This window comes from Desmodus rotundus, chromosome 2 (assembly GCF_022682495.2).
Source record: "Desmodus rotundus isolate HL8 chromosome 2, HLdesRot8A.1, whole genome shotgun sequence".
In the NCBI taxonomy this organism is placed as follows: Eukaryota; Metazoa; Chordata; class Mammalia; order Chiroptera; family Phyllostomidae; genus Desmodus; species Desmodus rotundus.
Window position 1 is genome coordinate 104,262,626 of NC_071388.1, and position 17,927 is coordinate 104,280,552.

General features: G+C 35.4%; 1 protein-coding gene across 1 annotated transcript in view; it reads left to right on the top strand.

Annotated features, from left to right (window-relative positions):
- Nucleotides 1–16,980, top strand: part of PIGX (phosphatidylinositol glycan anchor biosynthesis class X) — a 25,505-nt gene extending 8,525 nt beyond the window's left edge. Inside the window, exons 4-7 of the mRNA XM_053919401.1 lie at nucleotides 1,177–1,318; nucleotides 10,139–10,352; nucleotides 12,005–12,105; nucleotides 14,629–16,980. Coding sequence (XP_053775376.1) covers nucleotides 1,177–1,318; nucleotides 10,139–10,352; nucleotides 12,005–12,105; nucleotides 14,629–14,772 — 601 coding nt within the window. The 3' untranslated portion in view covers nucleotides 14,773–16,980. The remainder of the gene's footprint in view (nucleotides 1–1,176; nucleotides 1,319–10,138; nucleotides 10,353–12,004; nucleotides 12,106–14,628) is intronic.
- The last annotated feature ends 947 nt before the right edge of the window (nucleotides 16,981–17,927 follow it).

Sequence of the window (17,927 nt, forward strand, 5' to 3'; positions counted from 1 at the left end):
TCCAGACAGAAAGCTAGAACAATTATATGTTTAGGTTTATAGTTTATTTAAAATTAATTTTTGTATATGGTATACAATGGAGGTCAAGGTTTATTTTTTTCTATATAGATATCCAGTTGTTTCAGTGTTGTTTTTTGAAAAGACTATCCTTTCCCCATCAAATTATATTGGCACTGTTATTGAAAATGTGTGTGTCCAGCCCTGACTGGTGTGGCTCAGTTGGTTGGGTATCATCCCATGAAGCAAAAGGTCGCCAGTTCGATTCCCAGTCAGGGCACATGCTTTGTTGCAGGTTCACTCCCCAGTCAGGGCACATTTGAGAGGCAACCAGTCGATGTTGCTCCCTCACATTGACATTTCTCTCCCTCTGTTTCTCCTTCCCTTCCTCTCCCTCTAAAAATAAATAAATAAAATTTTTTCTTAAAAAAAGGAAAGATAATATGTGTGTGGCCATTTTTGGACTCTATCTCTTTCTGTTGACTTTTGTCTGATTTCACACTAATACAGTGATTTTCAACCTTTTTCATCTCGTGGCACATATAAACTAATTACCAAAAATCTGTAGTACACCAAAAAGTAGGTATAATTTTGATTTATTCATATTGGATGCCTATTGTTGTGTTGGTTGTTTTTTTATTTGGCAGTTTAAGGGAAAAGAGGTCAGTGTCCCTGACTAAAAAAAGTCAGGTATGGCATGTTTTAAAAATTCAGCACAGCAGTGTCCCTCTTGTGGCACACTGGTTAAAAATTGTTGCACTAATATAATACTGTGGCTTATGACATAAATATATGGAAGATCTAATGCACAGGTGGCAAACACAAGATCCAAGGGCTGATTCTGGCCCTCCACCTTGTTTTATCCCACCCGGCACCTTGTTTCTACCCAGCAGCAGTGCCAAGTTCTTGCTTAACTGTTAAAGAGTAGTTACATTTATACAGACCTAAAATTACATTCGGCTCCTTGAAGGCAACTGTGAGGCTGATGTGGCCCCTGGTGAAAATAAGTTTGACATCCCTGATCTAATGGGTGGTTCTGACATTACATAAATATTTCTTTTGACTTTATAATCTTTATAATCTTTGAAATATAGTGTTTCTACTCATTTGAATGTAGTGTTATGCTATCTTATTAACAATTGAATGAAGAGATTTACTTTAAACATATTTCTCTTACAGAGACCTTTTAATAAAAGTGAAATTTGGAGAAAGCATTGAGGATTTACAGACCTGCCGACTCTTAATTAAACAGTACATCCCAGCAGGACTTTTTGTGGATCCATATGAGTTGGCTTCATTACGAGAGAGAAACATAACAGAGGTACAACTATTAGAGGATTTTTACAACTATTAGAGGATTGGTTTTGAGAGGTTTTGTTTTTGTTTTTGTTTTTTTTAAGGAAGCTATAATTTAGATTAAGGCAAACTAGTATGCAAGAAAACTAAACTAGTATTTTTTATTCATTTTGTAAAAGTGTAAAAAGTAACATCTTCTAATTGGGATAGGAGTTTCTTTTTTGTTTGTTTGTTTGTTTTCTGATATATTTATTGATTATGCTATTACAATTGTCTCATTTCCACCCCTTCACTCAACTCCATCCTTCCCACCCTCTCCCTCCCACATTCCCCCCCTTTAGTTCATGTCCATGGGTCATACTTATAAGTTCTTTGGCTTCTACATTTCCTACACTATTCTTACCATCCCCCTGTCTATTTTCCACCTATCATTTATGCTATTTATTCTCTGTACCTTTCCCCCCTCTCTCCCCCTCCCAATCCCCTATTGATAACCCTCCATGTGATCTCCATTTCTGTGGTTCTGTTTCTGTTCTAGTTGTTTGCTTAGTTTTCTTTTGTTTTGGTTTTAGGTGTGGTTGTTAATAACTGTGAGTTTGCTGTCATTTTTACTGTTCATATTTTTATCTTCTTTTTCTTAGGTAAGTCCCTTTAACATTTCATATAATAAGGGCTTGGTGATGATGAACTCCTTTAACTTGACCTTATCTGAGAAGCACTTTATCTTCCCTTCCATTCTAAATGATAGCTTTGCTGGATACAGGAATCTTGGATGTAGGCCCTTGCCTTTCATGACTTGGAATACTTCTTTCCAGCCCCTTCTTGCCTGTAAGGTCTGTTTGGAGAAATCAGCCAACAGTCTTATGGGAACCCCTTTGTAGGTAACTGTGTCCTTTTCTCTTGCTGCTTCTAAGATTCTCTCCTTCTGTTTCATCTTGGGGAATGTAATTATAATGTGCCTTGGTGTGTTCCTCCTTGGGTCCAACTTCTTTGGGTCTCTCTGAGCTTCCTGGACTTCCTGGAAGTCTATTTCCTTTGCCAGACTGGGGAAGTTCTCCTTCATTATTTGTTCAAATAAGTTTTCAATTTTTTGTTCTTCCTCTTCTCCTTCTGGCACCCCTATAATTCGGGTGTTGGAACGTTTCAAGATGTCCTGGAGGTTCCTAAGCCTCTCCTCATTTTTCCGAATTCTTGTTTCTTCATTCTTTTCTGGTTGGATGTTTCTTTCTTCCTTCTGGTCCACACCGTTGATTTGAGTCCCGGTTTCCTTAGCATCACTATTGGTTCCCTGTACATTTTCCTTTGTTTCTCTTGGCATAGCCTTCATTTTTTCATCTGGTTTTCGAACAAATTCAACCAATTCTGTGAGCATCTTAATAACCAGTGTTTTGAACTGTGCATCTGATAGGTTGGCTAGCTCTTCCTCGCTTAGTTGTATTTTTTCTGGAGGTTTGACGTGTTCTGTCATTTGGGCCTTTTTTTTTTTTTGTCTTGGCGAGTCTGTTACTTAAAGGGGAGGAGCCTTAGGTGTTCACGGGGCGGGGTAACGCTGGTAGCTATGCTGTGATGCTGTATGTGGGGGAGGGGCCAGGAGGGGGCAATGGCGCCCGCTCCACTCTCCCCCGGATTTCAGCCACTCCCTCAGCTACCCACAATCAAATTGGGCCCCTCTGGTGCTAGTTCCCGAGTGGGTGGGCTTGTGCACACTCTAGGCCCCTGTGGGTCTCTCCAACAACTTCTCCTGTGAGGCTGGGAGTCTCTCCTGCTGCCGCCCCAACCCCCACGGGCGTTTTCAATCAGAGGTTTGAGGCTTTATTTCCCTGTGCTGGAGCCCTGGGTTACGCTGTCTGCTTTGCTCCCCACCATTTGTCCCAGTTATCTGTGCACGAATGTGGGGCCACGGGGTGTTACCCACCGCTCTGCCTGCCCCTTTCTCTGCCACTCTGAGTCCGGCCCTCTCGGTTAATCGGTGCACGAATGTGGGGCCACAGGGTCTGCTAGTGGTCAGACTGCCTGCCCCTTTCGTCCCACACTCTGCCAGTCTCGGCCCCACCACAGCCACTCGAGTCCTCTCTGCCCCGGTGCCCGTCTCTGCCCCTCCTACCGGTCTGTATGAATGTTTTTATTTCCTTGGTGTCGGACTTCCTTGCCGTTCGATTTTCCGTCAGTTCTGGTTGTGCGAGGAGGTGCGGTGTGTCTACCTACGCCGCTGTCTTGGTTCTCCTCAAACAATCTTAACATCACGCTTAAAGAAACTTGCAAAAGAACAGCAAAGCCCAAAGTGAGTAGAAGGAAGGAAATAATAAAGATCAGAGCAGAAATAAATTAAAGTCTAAAAAATGATACAAAAGGTTATGAAAAGATAAAGAAGTTGACAAACGTTTAACCAGGCTCATCAAGAAAAAAATAGAGAAGGACCCAAATAAATAAAATCAGAAGTGAAGGAGGAGAAATAACAACTGACACCAAAGAAATACAAAGGGTTGTAAGAAAATATTATGAACAACTATATGCCAACTAATAGGACAACCTGGACAAAATGGATAAATTCCTACAAACATACAATCTTCCAAAAATAAATCAGGAAGAATCAGAGAATCTGAATAGATAGATTATATCTAATGAAATTGAAGCAGTAATAAAAATTAAAAAAAAACCCAAAAAACCAAAAAACTCCCAACAAACAAAAGCCCTGGACCAGATGGCTTCACAGGTGAATTTTACCAAACATTCTGAGAAGAACTAACAGCTCTCCTCAAACGATTTCAAAAAAATTTAAGAGGAGGGAAAGTTCCCAAACTCATTTTATGAGCCCAGCGTTATCCTAATTCCAAAACCAGATAAAGACAATACAAAGGAAGGAAATTATAGGCCAATACCCCTGATGAACATAGATGCTAAAATCCTCAATAAAATATTAGCAAACAACTGAATACAGCAATACATCAAAAAGATCATACAGCATGATTAAGTGGGATTTATTCTGGGAATAGAAGGTTGGTACAACATTTGCAAATCAGTAGTTGTGATTCACCACATAAACAGAATGAAGGATAAAAACCACATGATCATATCTATAGATGCAGAAAAACCCTTTTGATAAAACCCAGCACTGATTTACAATAAAAACTCTCAGCAGACTGGTATTAAAGGGAACACACCTGAATGTAATAAGGGCATGGAAGACAAACTCAATGCCAGCATCATACTCAATTGGCAAAAACTACAAGCGTTCCTCTTAACATTGGGAACAAGACAGGGATGTTCTCTTTCACCTCTCTTACTCACATAGTGCCAGAAGTCCTAGTTACAGCAGTGAGACGAGAAGAAAAATAAAAAGCATCCAATCTGGAAGGAAGAAGTAAAACTGTCTTTATTTGTTGATAACATCATACTGTACATAGAGAACCCCAAAGATTCCACCAAGAAACTACTAGAATTGATAAATGAATTCAGCAAAGTAGCAGGATACAAAGTTAACATCCAGAAATCAGTTACATTTTTATATGCCAATAACAAACTAACAGAAAGGAAATTAAGAAAACAATCCCATTCACATTTGCTTCAAAAAGAATAAAACACATAGGAATAAACCTAACCAAGGATACAAAAGACCTGTACTCAGAAAATTAGAAGGCACTAAAGAAATTTTAAGAAGATGCAAACGAGTGGAAGCACATACCGTGTTCATGGATAAGAAGAATTAACATCATTAAAATGTCCATACTGTCCAAAGCAATCTATAGATTCAGCGCAATTCCTATTAAGATTCCAATTGCATATTTTATAGAACTAGAACAAATATTTCAAAAATTTATATGGAGCCACAAAAGGCCCCACATACTAACACTGATCCTGAGAAAGAATAACAAAGTTGGAGGAATCACACTACCTAATATCAAACTGTACTACAAGACCATAATAATCAAAACAGCATGGTCATGGCATAAAAACAGACACATACATCAGTGGAACAGAATAGAGAGCCCAGAAATAAACCCATGCCTTTATAGTCAGTCAATAGTCAACAGAGGAAGCAAGCACATACAATGGGCTAAAGATAGTTTATTCAGTATGTGGTGTTGGAAAAATTGGACAGATCCATGCAGAAAAATGAAGTTAGACCACCATCTTATACCACACACAAGAATAAATTCAAAATGGATCAAAGACTTAAATGTTACACCTGAAACCATAAAAATCGTAGAAGAAAACATAAGTGGCAAAATCTTGGACATAGCTCATAACAATTTTTATTGGATATACCTCCACAGGCAAGGGAAACAAAAGAAAAAAAGAAACAAATGGGACTACATCAAACTAAAATGTTTTTGCAGAGCAGAGGAAATCATCAACAAAATAAAAATACACCCCACAGAATGGGAGAACATATTTGCTGATACATCTGATAAGGGGTTAATGTCCAAAATTTACAAAGTACTTTCAAAATTCAACACCCCCAAAACAACCCAATTAAAAAACAAGCAAAGGAATAGATAACTTCTCCAAAGAGGACACACAGATGGCCAACAGACATGAAAAGATGCTCAATGTCACTAATCATCAGATAAATGCAAATTAAAACCACAATGAGATGCCATCTCACACCTGTCAGAATGGTTATCACCAATAAGTCAACAAATAACAAGTGCATCGAAAAAGGGGAACCCTTTTGCATTGTTTGAAATATAGACTGGTGCAGCCACTGTGGAAAGAAGTATGAATATAACTCAAAAAATTAAAAATGGATCTGCCTTTTGACCCAGCAATTCCACTTCTGGGAATATATCCAAAGGAACCCAAAACACTAACTTGAAAGAACATAAGCACCCCAATGTTCATTGCAGCATTGTTTACAATCACCAAGATATGGGAGCAGCTCAAGGGTCCATCGGTAGATGAGTGGATAAAACTATGGGACATTTACACAATGGAATACTACTCGGCCATAAAAAAGAAGAAAGTTTTACCCTTTGCAACAGTAAGAATGGACCTGGAAAACAATATGTTAAGTGAAATAAGCCAGTCAGAGAAAGACAAATACCATATGAGGAATCTAATATGTGGAATCTAATGAACAAACTGAACTAACCAGCAGAACAGAGACAGACTCATAGATGGAGAGCAAATGACAGCCAGTTGGGGGAGGCAAGGTTAGGGAGTGGAGGAATTGAGGAAAAAGGAAAAAGGACTCATGGACATGGACAACAGTGTGGTGATTGCCAGGGGGAGGGAGGAATAAGGGTATAAATGGTAATGGAAAAACATTCAATAAAGATTAAATTTTTTTTAAAAAAGAAAGGAAGCTGTGGCTGGTGTGGCTCAGTTGGTTGGAGTATCATCCAGTAAACCCAAAAGTCATGGGATCAATTCCTGGTTAGGACGCATACCTAGGTTGTTGGTTCTGTCCCCATTTGGGGTACTTGGAAGAGGCAAGCAATCGATGTCTCTCTGTCATGTTGATGTTTCTCTCCTTTCTTCCTCTCTTCTACTGTCTCTAAAATCAGTAGGCATGTCCTCCTGTGAGATTAAAAAAAGAAAGAGTCCTGGCTGGTGTGGCTCAATGGGTTGAGTGCCAGCCTGTGAACCAAAAAGTTGCTGGTTCAGTTCCCAGTCAGGACACATGCCTGGGTTCCAGGCCAGGTCCCTGGTTGGGGGTGTGTAAGAGGCAACCACACATTGATGTTTCTCTCACACATCTGATACATCGATGTTTCTATCCCTTTCTTCCTCCCTTCCCCTCTCTCTAGAAATGAACAAATAAAATCTTTAAAAAAATAATAAAAAAAGAAAGAAATCAGAAGTCTTGGCAGCAATGGAAGAATTAGGAAAGATCACCTAGAACAAAGATGTATCATTAGACCATGGCTAAGGTACCCATATTCTTGTATTCCCAAATATTGTATACGGATGCAAAAGTTGGACAATGATGAAGGCTGATAGGAAAAACATTGATTCATTTGAAATATATGGTGTTGGAGGAGAACGCTACAGATATCCTGGACTGTCAGAAGTATAAAACAAGTGGGTCTATTGCAAATTAAGCCTGAATCATCGCTGGAGGCAAAAATGACAAAACTGAAACTGCCCTACTTTGGGCACATTATTTGAAGGCAGAGTTCCTTGTAAAAGACAATAATCCTGGGGAAAATAGAAGGCAGCAGGAAAGGAGAAAGAGCAAATGTGAGATGGATTGACTCCATAAAAGAAGCCATGTGCCTGAATGTACAGGAGCTGAGCAGGGCTGTTGGGGACAGGACATTGTGGAAATTACTCATTCAGAGGTCACCAGGAGTTGAAGCTAATTCAAGAGCATGTAACACACATAAAACAGAATTGATAGTTTCCTCATAAAATTCTTGTGAAAGTTCAAGGATGTAATGTACGTAAACCACTTTGTGAAATACTTGCTAATAGTAAGTACTCAAAGAAAGGTACCTTTATTGATATCAGGTCATATATACATCTTTGTTGTCAAGATAGAAAAATTTGGGCTGTGTTATTTTGATTCGTATCTTGTACCAAAAGAGTTAATTAAAAAATTTCTAGTGGAAGGTCTCTAGTAATATTCCTTAGGACTTTTCTCTTGACCTCACTGGTCAACATTTTTATCCTTAGATTAAAAATACTAAAGACATAGTTACCAAATTCATAAATATTAGATAAATGTTGGTTAACAGATTGGGATTTCAATTAAATCTCAACAGTCTGGAAAAAAATGAACTATAGCCAGAAAGATAAAATGTAATAGAGATAAGTCTAAAGTCCTGAATTTAATTGATTTAGTTAATTACTTGAAAAAGTAGGATGGAAGTTACCTAAAGTTTTCTGTAAAAAGTTCAAATAAAAAATATAGGGATGAGTAGGTGGAGCATAGGGTCACTGAAACTATTTTGTATGATATTGTAATGGTGGATATGTGTCATTTTACATTTGTCAAAATCCATAGGCTATACAAAATAAAGAGTGAACCCTGACTTTAAAACTATGAACTTTAGTTAATAACATATCAATATTGGGTTATCAATTGTAACAAATGTACTACACCAGTGGTGGCACACACAAAGTAATTACTAAAATTCTGTGGCACACCAAAAGATCTACTCAATTTTTTTGCCAGTCTGACAAAAAATAAGTATAATTTTGATTCATTCATACTGGACAGTTCTTGTTGTGTTGGCTGTTGTCATTTTTTAATTTGACAATCTAAGGGAAAAGAGGTCTGTGCCCCTGACTAAATAGTCAGGTATTGGCACGTTTTAAATTCTTGTGGCACACCAGTTGAAAATTACTATACTACACCCATGTTAATAATAGAGAAAATTGTGTGACTGTGTGTGGAGGGTGAGTAGGGTATATGTGGATGCTGTATTTTCTGCTCATTTTTTCTGTAAGCCTAAAACTGCTCTTAAAAATAAAGTCTATTAATTTTTTAAGAAGAATTTATCTATAACTAGCTAGCTAGCTAGATATCACACTGAAATAGGGCTGCTTACAAAGCTAATGTAATTTTTGGCTAAAGAAGGTAATATTGTTACCCTAGTTCTTGAGTATTTCCAAAGGCAACTAATATGATGAATGGTTTGGAAGCCATGTTGTGAGAAAGGGAGAGAACTGAATATTTTGTTGAGGAGAAGTAAATGTAGTGGAGGTAGCGTGATGGAGGACTTTCGATGTTTAAGGATCCTTAATGAAATGAGGAACAGATTTATTGCAGATATTGTAAGCAAGGACAATTGGTGAACGTTATAGGCCAGAGCATCAAGTTTCTACTCAGGAAAATAATAACCTTTTAACATTTGATAAAATGAAATAACTCAGTCATTGAAAATAATCAAGCAGTGGCTGGATACTTGAAAAATATCTTTGTTGGGACAGTGATTTAATTTGATTACCTCTGAGTTTCCTTATGACTCATGAGATTATATAATCCCTTGATCTTTGCCATTGAGTTCAACAACATGTGAAAAAAATACAGTTGGTGTCATTATCAAACAGGAGAATTAGGATGTTTGCTGTGATGGGAAGAAGTTAATGCTGCTTTTTTCTCTGAGATATGTCAGGGCTTTGTATAGATAATCTAGAGAGAAGTTGTATGTATGAATACATCCATACACAAACACACACATATGTATGTAATGCCTACATACTTGTATCAATACGTGTACATATATGGATACATACGTAATGCACAAACGTGCATATTATAATATAGGACTAATTTCTTCCACATGTACATTTTTAGTTTTTGGTCTAGAATACTTATTTTAAAATGGTTTTTACCGTATTATTTCTTGTAGGAATTATTACCATTTTTTCTGTTACCTTTTCATAACTAGTACAGAAAGAGTGCTGACCTTTGCTTTGACTTCCTGACCACGGTGCTTTATCTCACTACCATCTTACCAGCTTCCCTGAAGAACAAGAAATTACTAGAATGATACCAATCATTTTAACCCAATACTGTGTTAACTTTTTTATATAATAGTTTTCATACTTATCAAATAATGCTATATTTATTCACAAGCTTTTTCTTGGTGCCTGTTTTATCACCTAAACAAAGATTGATAAATTACATAGAAATAATTTTGTTAGGGGAAAATTTTGCATCTTAGTATAATTTCTCCAGTTTACTTTTAGTAAACAAACCTTTATTAAACACAGATCATGATGTCTTGTGTTTTCTTAAAGTTGAAGATGGAAGGGCAATGGAATTATTTATAAGGGGGATGAATTTGACATTTCTGTTCACCTGTATAGCAGTCTTCTGGTTTTATTTTTGTTTTTTAAATCTTCCTCATTCATTTTTTTTCTATTAGGTTAATATTTATTTTCTTTTTGACAGGCAGTGATGGTTTCAGAAAATTTTAATATAGAAGCTCCCAACTATTTATCTGAGGAATCTGAAGTTCTCATTTATGCCAGACAAGATTCACAGTGCATCGATTGTTTCCAAGCTCTTTTGCCTGTGCACTACCGCTATCATCGGCCACATAGCAAAGATGGAGAAGCCTTTATTGTAGTCAATAACCCTGATTTACTGATGTATTGTGACAAAGGTGAGGGTTGCACATCTTTTCTGAGGGTTGAAAATAAAAATAAAGGTATGGTGGCAGGTCTGAAGTCAAGGGATAACAAAGCATGTTTCTTTTTTCTCTTTAACTTTTTGATTATAAAATAAAGCACAATATGAAAAACTTCACAAATATATAGTTTAGTGAATTATTATAAAGCAAATATCCTTTAACTACTACCCAGGTCAAGAAATAGAACTTAGCCAGCTACCCCAGCAACAGTTCATGTATCCTGTCTCCATCATAGCTACCTCCTGTCTTTTAAGACTAAACCCACTATCCTGACATTTAATGACTTACTTATATTTTTTTATGCTTTTATCACCCAAGTGGGCATGCTTAGACACTAATTTAGTCTTGCCCATTTAAAAAGTTTTCTCAGAGTTGGGGTTTTGGTAACAGTATTCATGTACTTCATCTGATCTCTTTATTTCCTGGAAATTGGCAGCTGGCTCCAGAAGTGTGATCAGATTCAGGTTTACTTCTTTTGGCAAGACTATGGGTAGTGCCATGTTCTTTTATGAGTAGATATATAATGTCTGGTGTGTTTCTTTTTTCACACACGGGTCCTCCTTTCCCCTTGGCTGCTTTCCATTTATTCGTGCTGGTATTACAGGACTGCAGCTATTGGTGTTTGAGGGGTTACCTTATCACCTAGTTTTGCTATAAACGTAGTTCATGAGTTTTTGGTTCTGTGTATAGTTCTGTATTTATGTGTAGATTTAAATAAATAAAAACAAACTATGCTTTCACCATTTTTAATTTTCTTAGAATCAAGACTTGAAGAAACTCCTTTCAGATTTTGGTTTTTTGTGATTCCAATTTTTGGCTGATTAGAATATTTGCATAAGTCACTAGTATGATTACTGAAGACTGGCAGATAGGAAGTTTTTAATCCATACATTTGCTGCCATCACATATTTCATAATGAGAAAATAAAAAAGTATTCAACTATGTTAGCTTTGTGCATCCAATCTAGCTTTGTGTTTCTATTAGTGGTACCTTAAAAAAAAAGTTTTGATTTTAGAGACAGAGGAAGGCTGAGAGAGAGAAAGAAACATCAATTTGTTGTTCCACTTATTTATGCATTTATTGGCTGCTGCTTGTATGTACCCTGACCAGAGATCAAACCCACAACCACAGCTTATCAGGACGATGCTCTAACCAACTGAGCTACCTGGCCAGGGTTTAATTGTACCTTTGACATACCGAAGTAAAGTTTGAAAAAATGTGCCCTCCGGAGAAAGCATCTGGGGTTCTGGTATTGTTTTGTTTTATGGTCTGAGTGCTTTTTATATGGGTGCGTTTAATCTTGGAAATTTATTGAGTTGTGTGCTTAGGTTCTATGCACTGTTCTAAGTATATGTTTTACCTACTTCAAAAAATAGTTTAAATTAAAAATTTTTTAAAGTAATCCCTAGTTTAATGAGATTTGTTAAGAAGTAATTTTATAATTTCTTATGCATTCACTTAGAACAGGCTATTAAAATAAAACGGTATGTAATAGGTGGATCCAAATCATGTATGGTGTGTACTAAAATATTTGAATACTTATATACCAACATGACTGACTGCGTTGGCCTAGCCACTAGTCTAGATACAGGTTTTCTGATATGATCTTCTACCACTTTTCTCAGAATTTCCAATATTGAAATGCTGGTCTCAGTCAAAAGTGGCAGCTCCTTGTGCTTTGAAGAGTAAGGATATTTGCCAGTGGAACGATATGAAATATAAATCAGTAAGTTAATTATTTTATGTTTTTAGATCATACTGCCTCATCTAAAATTCTTTCTATAATGTTTCTGCCACATTTAAGGGATTAGAATTTTGTATTCAACCATAGAAAGCTGGGGGGGGTGGTGTTAATGTTGTTTCTTTGCTACTGATGGCAACAGTGGTTTCTCCTTTATAAAGAGTCATTGAATCATTTACTTTGAGGGCTAGTAATTTAGCATTAATCCCATGCCTCATTGGTCCAGATCTTAAATGTAGCCAATAGGCTTTTTAAAGGTATTGAATGGCTAAGAAAAATAGTAGTATGTCCATCTGTTTAAAACTTTAGTTTATTTAGAAATTTTTATTAATTTTTTGAACAGCAAAATAAAGTAGTTAACTTCATTGTGTTACACAGAATAAGTGAAAAAAAATTTAAAGTAGAATCATTTCAACTGTGGTTAATTTTTAGACAGGTTCATTTTTATAGTAACATAGTTGTATTACTATTACATATCTATATTCTACTTTTATTCTTTTTCAGAGAGAGGGGAAGGGAGGGAGAAAGAGGGGGAAAGAAACATCGATTGGTTGCCTTCTGTACATTCCCTGACTGGGGACTGAACCGGCAACCCAAGCCTGTGCCATAACCAGCGACCCTTCTGTTTGTGGGATGGTGCCCAGCCAACTGAGCCACACTGGTTAGGGCGCTATTATATATTTAAATCTTGGCTTTTTCAGACCATTTTTATAGTTTTGACCTCTCAACTTGTGTTTAGTTATTAAATTGGGTAAGTATTAATAATTGATTAACACTGTTTTTTTCTAAGAAGTCTGCAGGTTTTTTTTTACTTTCTTTATTTTTAAAAATTTCTTTTTAAAGATTTTATTTATTTATTTTTAGAGAGGGGAAGGGAGGGAGAAAGAAAAGGAGAGAAACAACAATGTGTGGTTGCCTTTCACTCACCCCCCACTGGGGCCCTGGCCCGCAACCCAGGCATGTGCCCTGATTGGGAATCCAACCAACGACCCTTTGGTTCGCAGGCCTGCACTCAATACACTGAGCCACACTAGTCAGGACTCTTTTTACCTTCTTTAGTTAACATAGTCTACTTCTTCCCTCTCTTCAAAGTGGTTCAGTCTTTACAACACCTCTAGTCCCTCTCCTCTTCCTGGAAGTCAGAAGGTGGGACCGAGAGTTCCTACTCTGTTATCATATTGTTGGCTCCTTTGGTAACCAGCTTTCATCCTTAGGTGCTTTTCGAAAGTGACTTCATCATCATAAAAGACACCATGGTCACTCTCAACACTTAAGAAATTCCAACAGTGTGGGGAGGTTTCAGAAAGGAAGGTAAATGAAAACCAAATATGTATTTATTATTATATAAATCACAGTATCACATGCTACTTGAATTTTTTCAAATTCTAAAATACATCTGAAGAGCCCTGACTGGTGTAGCTCAGTGGATTGAGCACGGGCTCTAACCAAAGGGTCACCAGTTCGATTCCCAGTCAGGGCACATGCCTGGGTTGCAAGTTCAGTTTGCATCTGAGAAGCAACCGATCAATGTTTCTTTCTCACATCAATGTTTCTCTCCCTCTCTTTCTCCCTCCCTTACCCTCTCTCTACAAATAATTAAATAAAATATTTTTTAAAAAGCAGTGTGATTTTTAAAATTTACTTTATGTTACATTTCTTCTTTATATATAGCAGAAAATAGATGACCATTTCTATGGTGGTGATCTATACCAAGGCTTGTTTGTTTAAGATTCCATTTTTTAAAAGATAATTTTCAAATAGTACTTTGTTATAGATTGTGTTGGTAACATAATCTTTTTTGGATATGAAATTATAATCTAGGTATTTATAAAAAGAAGCCAAAAATAAATATATTCCCAAATTACCTAATTTTAATGTGTTTAAAAACCCATTTTTAAACCATAAAATTTTCCAAAGTTTCTAATTGAACCCTTGATGTTCAAAAGCAAATGGAAAATATAAATTAAGTTGAACATAGGAGCACTTTTGCATTGCCAGTCATTATCACAACTATTTGATATTGTGTTAATAGTAAAGGGTACATTCAAATAATCTAGTTTTTGAACAACAAATTTTTAAAAGCTATTTAGGGAGAGAAACAACAAAACAAAATGAATGGTTACTTTAGTTTTATTGTTGTTTTAATATTTGTCCTTTAAGGCTTCAACTTAGAATTCTGTAATTGAATATGAAACATATTATGTTGATTATAGAGGTGACATTGCAATATAGCCTGCATTTTTAAAAAAGAATATTCTCAGTTCTATGTAAAAGGTACAAAAAGTCAAAACTAATGAGAATTTAAGAATTATTGTGGGAGATGAGTCTAATTTTATTGTACTAGATGAAATGTTCAATCCAAAAGAATCATTCAAACAATAATGTTACATATAGTATAGCACTGGCTGAAATATATTTTTTAAAAAACTTAAAAAAAAAGAAATAGTGGTCTCATTTATAGCATGCATTTTAAATGTCTCTAACTTCTCTCTCCATCTCTCTTTATAGATACATGAGAATGTGACTTTACAGGTTCCAGTGGGTCTGACTACACATACCTCTGTAGTATGTTCTGTGACTCTGCTTATTACCATCATTTGTTCTGCTTTGATCCTCGTGGCTGTCTTCAAATACGGCCATTTTCCCCTATAAATTTTATGCAATTAAATGCTTTCCATAAACCTAAGTAAGACCTAATCATTTGTGACTAGAAATGTTCTCCTAGAATTGTCATTACTTTTGTCCTTTGTCTTCATTTTTGGCTAAAATTATATTTACAAGTAGAAACTTTGTATCATTCTCAACTATTTCCAAAATTTATTGAGCTATTGTGTAGACCTTTGATAATCTTCAAGCATCTCGTGCCAATAGAGGAAAGTTAATTCTGTTAAGTTACTATTTATTTTGTGACAAGTGACTTTACCTTCATTTGAGTTACAAAAATGAGTACTTTATGTATTGGAGACAAACTATTCTCATATTGTGAATAGAAACATTTCAATGTAAGATAAAAACTGAGAAAGTCATTATAAATAGCATAAGATAATTTGGATGAATGGGTTTATTTAAATGTTAATTTTATGAGAATATTGAAATCATTTATTTAGAGTTTCAAAGAAAATTATTATTTTTTTATTATTATTCAATTACAACTGTCTGCATTTTCTCCCCATCCCTCCACCCCACCCCAGCCATCAAAGAAAATTATTAAAGTACAATAGAACAGCTAAAAAATATTAATATCAAAATTGATTATTCCTTAAAATATTTCCATTCTCCTTTTATATTTTATATTACATTTGAATTATAGAAATTGTCAAAGAGCTTGGTGAAACTAAGTACTAAGATTTAGTTGTGATTTAGTGCTGAATTTGTCAGGAAAACAGATCAGAAAATACATTTATAAAAAATCTTTTGTATTCTCAAGTGACCTTCTTTGTTTAAAAAAGGTCTTGATTTAGAACCAAAGACATGTATTAATAAACACAACACTCTAAAAGGTTTAAAATAGTGTAGCTGCTAAATATTGTTCTGCATATAAAATTTGTTGATACAATCTTGGCATTCTGTACTTACATGTGTTATATTTCTACATTTTTAATATTCCTCAAATCAGCTTCATTAAGGATAATTATGACAAATTTGTGCTGTTCTTAGTATTTACAGGACACTTGACTTTACTGTTTTATTCTTGTACATAAAAATGCAATATGGAGATACTGGATTAGCTAAAAAATTCATTTGTATTTTTTTCCATAACATGGCTGTACTAGTGCTTAGTTATTTTTAACTTCATTCAAAACAATTTTGTTACATTGTATTATGATAGCTGTTGTATAAGCGTGCATTCTAAAAAAAACTTATCAAAATTGGAGAATATTTGTGTAGCCATTTTAATATTGAAGATGGAAAAAAATACAGAACATTTTTGGCATGTTATGTTTTATTTCGAGAAAGGTAAAAATATAACTGAAACTCAAAAAAAGGATTTGTGCAGTGTATGAAGAAGGTGCCGTGACTAATTGAACGTGTCAAAAGTGGTTTGCAAAGTTTCGCACTGGAGATTTCTTGCTGCATGGTGCTCCATGGAGTGGTAGACCAGTTGAAGTTGATAGCAATCAAATTGAGACATTAATTCAGAACAATCAACGTTCTACAACACAAGAGATAGCTAACATATTCAAAATATCCAAATCAATAAAGTTATTGGTGAAAATGAAAAATGTATCTTTCATTTTACAGAAAAAACTAAATGGACTTTTTAGTCAACCCAATATATACAGTCTTTGCTATGTTAAGTTTATGAATGGTTTTAAAAAGTTCATCCTTTTGCCAGAGTGATGGAGTATGTAATTGGTAAATCATAAATCCTGTGGTGCATAATGGTATGATTTAAAGCTTTCACCATGTTATATTTTCTTTGGAGACATTAATTTAGTAATTTTATATTGAGGAAAATGAAGATTTTTGATTTAATTAAACTAGAATTTCTGCCCGGCTGTAATTAAATAGTATGTACCACATCTGTATTAAAAATTATATTGCTGATATTTTAAAAACAGGTCTCATTGTTTTCTTCAGGAAAAAATTAGAAAGTAAAGTAAGTGGCATAAGCTAATTAAAAAATAAAAGGGCAGACATGCCTTTCTGTTCATTTAGGGCATGTTCTAAAACAGAGGCCAGTGAGCCAGGGTGTGTTGGCATTGTTTGTTTTAAATAGTGTAATAGGATGTGCTATATGTTCATATATATATATGTTACATATATTATATATAAATTTTTATAAATTAAATAACAGCTTAATTTCCTAAAACATTCTGGCATTTCTATGGGAATAAATCTTTCATAATTTGACATGTATGACTTGACTACTCATAACATTTCTTTTTGGAGTTGTGTTTGAGAACTTAAATATTGAAAAAGGCAACCCAATGCCATAAAAACAGATATATTAGAAATCTTTAAAGTGACTAAAATTTCAACTTAGTCTAGTTTTATATTTGTTTAGTGTTTTCTTGTTAGAAAGAATTCCATGTTTTACAAGCATTTCTTTCACAATGGGATTAACAAATTGGCATTGAAATGGATTATGTGTCAGTTAAAATTCAGTAACAGATAGAACAACACTTTATAAAATGGTTAGACAAGTAGGGTTAACTTGGTACTATTTAACCTCTTAAGAGTGTGTGTTTGTTGTGTTTCTTTATTTTCTTTTGCACATCAGAACCAAATTTCATCAGTATTTATTAAACAAGTGTTTAAGGTGATATCTGAAACTATGGCTTGGTACATGATTTAGACTTTTTCCATTTATACAGGTATTCAAAAATATAAAAAATTGTAAAGGTAAGTAAAGAATACTTGGATACTGCCATTCCTGCCTAATAAGTGGTTACAGATAACATTACTTTTGAGGAGACTTCCAGTCAAGATGGAGGCATAGGTAGACATGCTTCACGTCCTTACACAACCAGAAAAATCACAACTAACCTCAAAACAAAAAATACCCAGAATTGCCAGAAAATCGAACTGTGTGGAAGTCCGACAACCAAGAATTTAAAGAAGCCACATTCATTTAGATGGGTAGGGGGGCAGAGATAGAGAACCAGGGCAGAGAGGACAAGGTTGGGCATGGAGAGGCGGTGGTGGTGCCAGGACAGGTGGTCCCACATTCATGTGTAGCAGATAAAAATTAGGAGGGATATCCTGTAGAGTGAAGCAATTCCAGCCCCAGACCAGACCACGCAGCCCAGGGTTCCAGTACCGGGAGATAAAAGCCTCACAGTTTCTGGCTATAAAAACCAGTA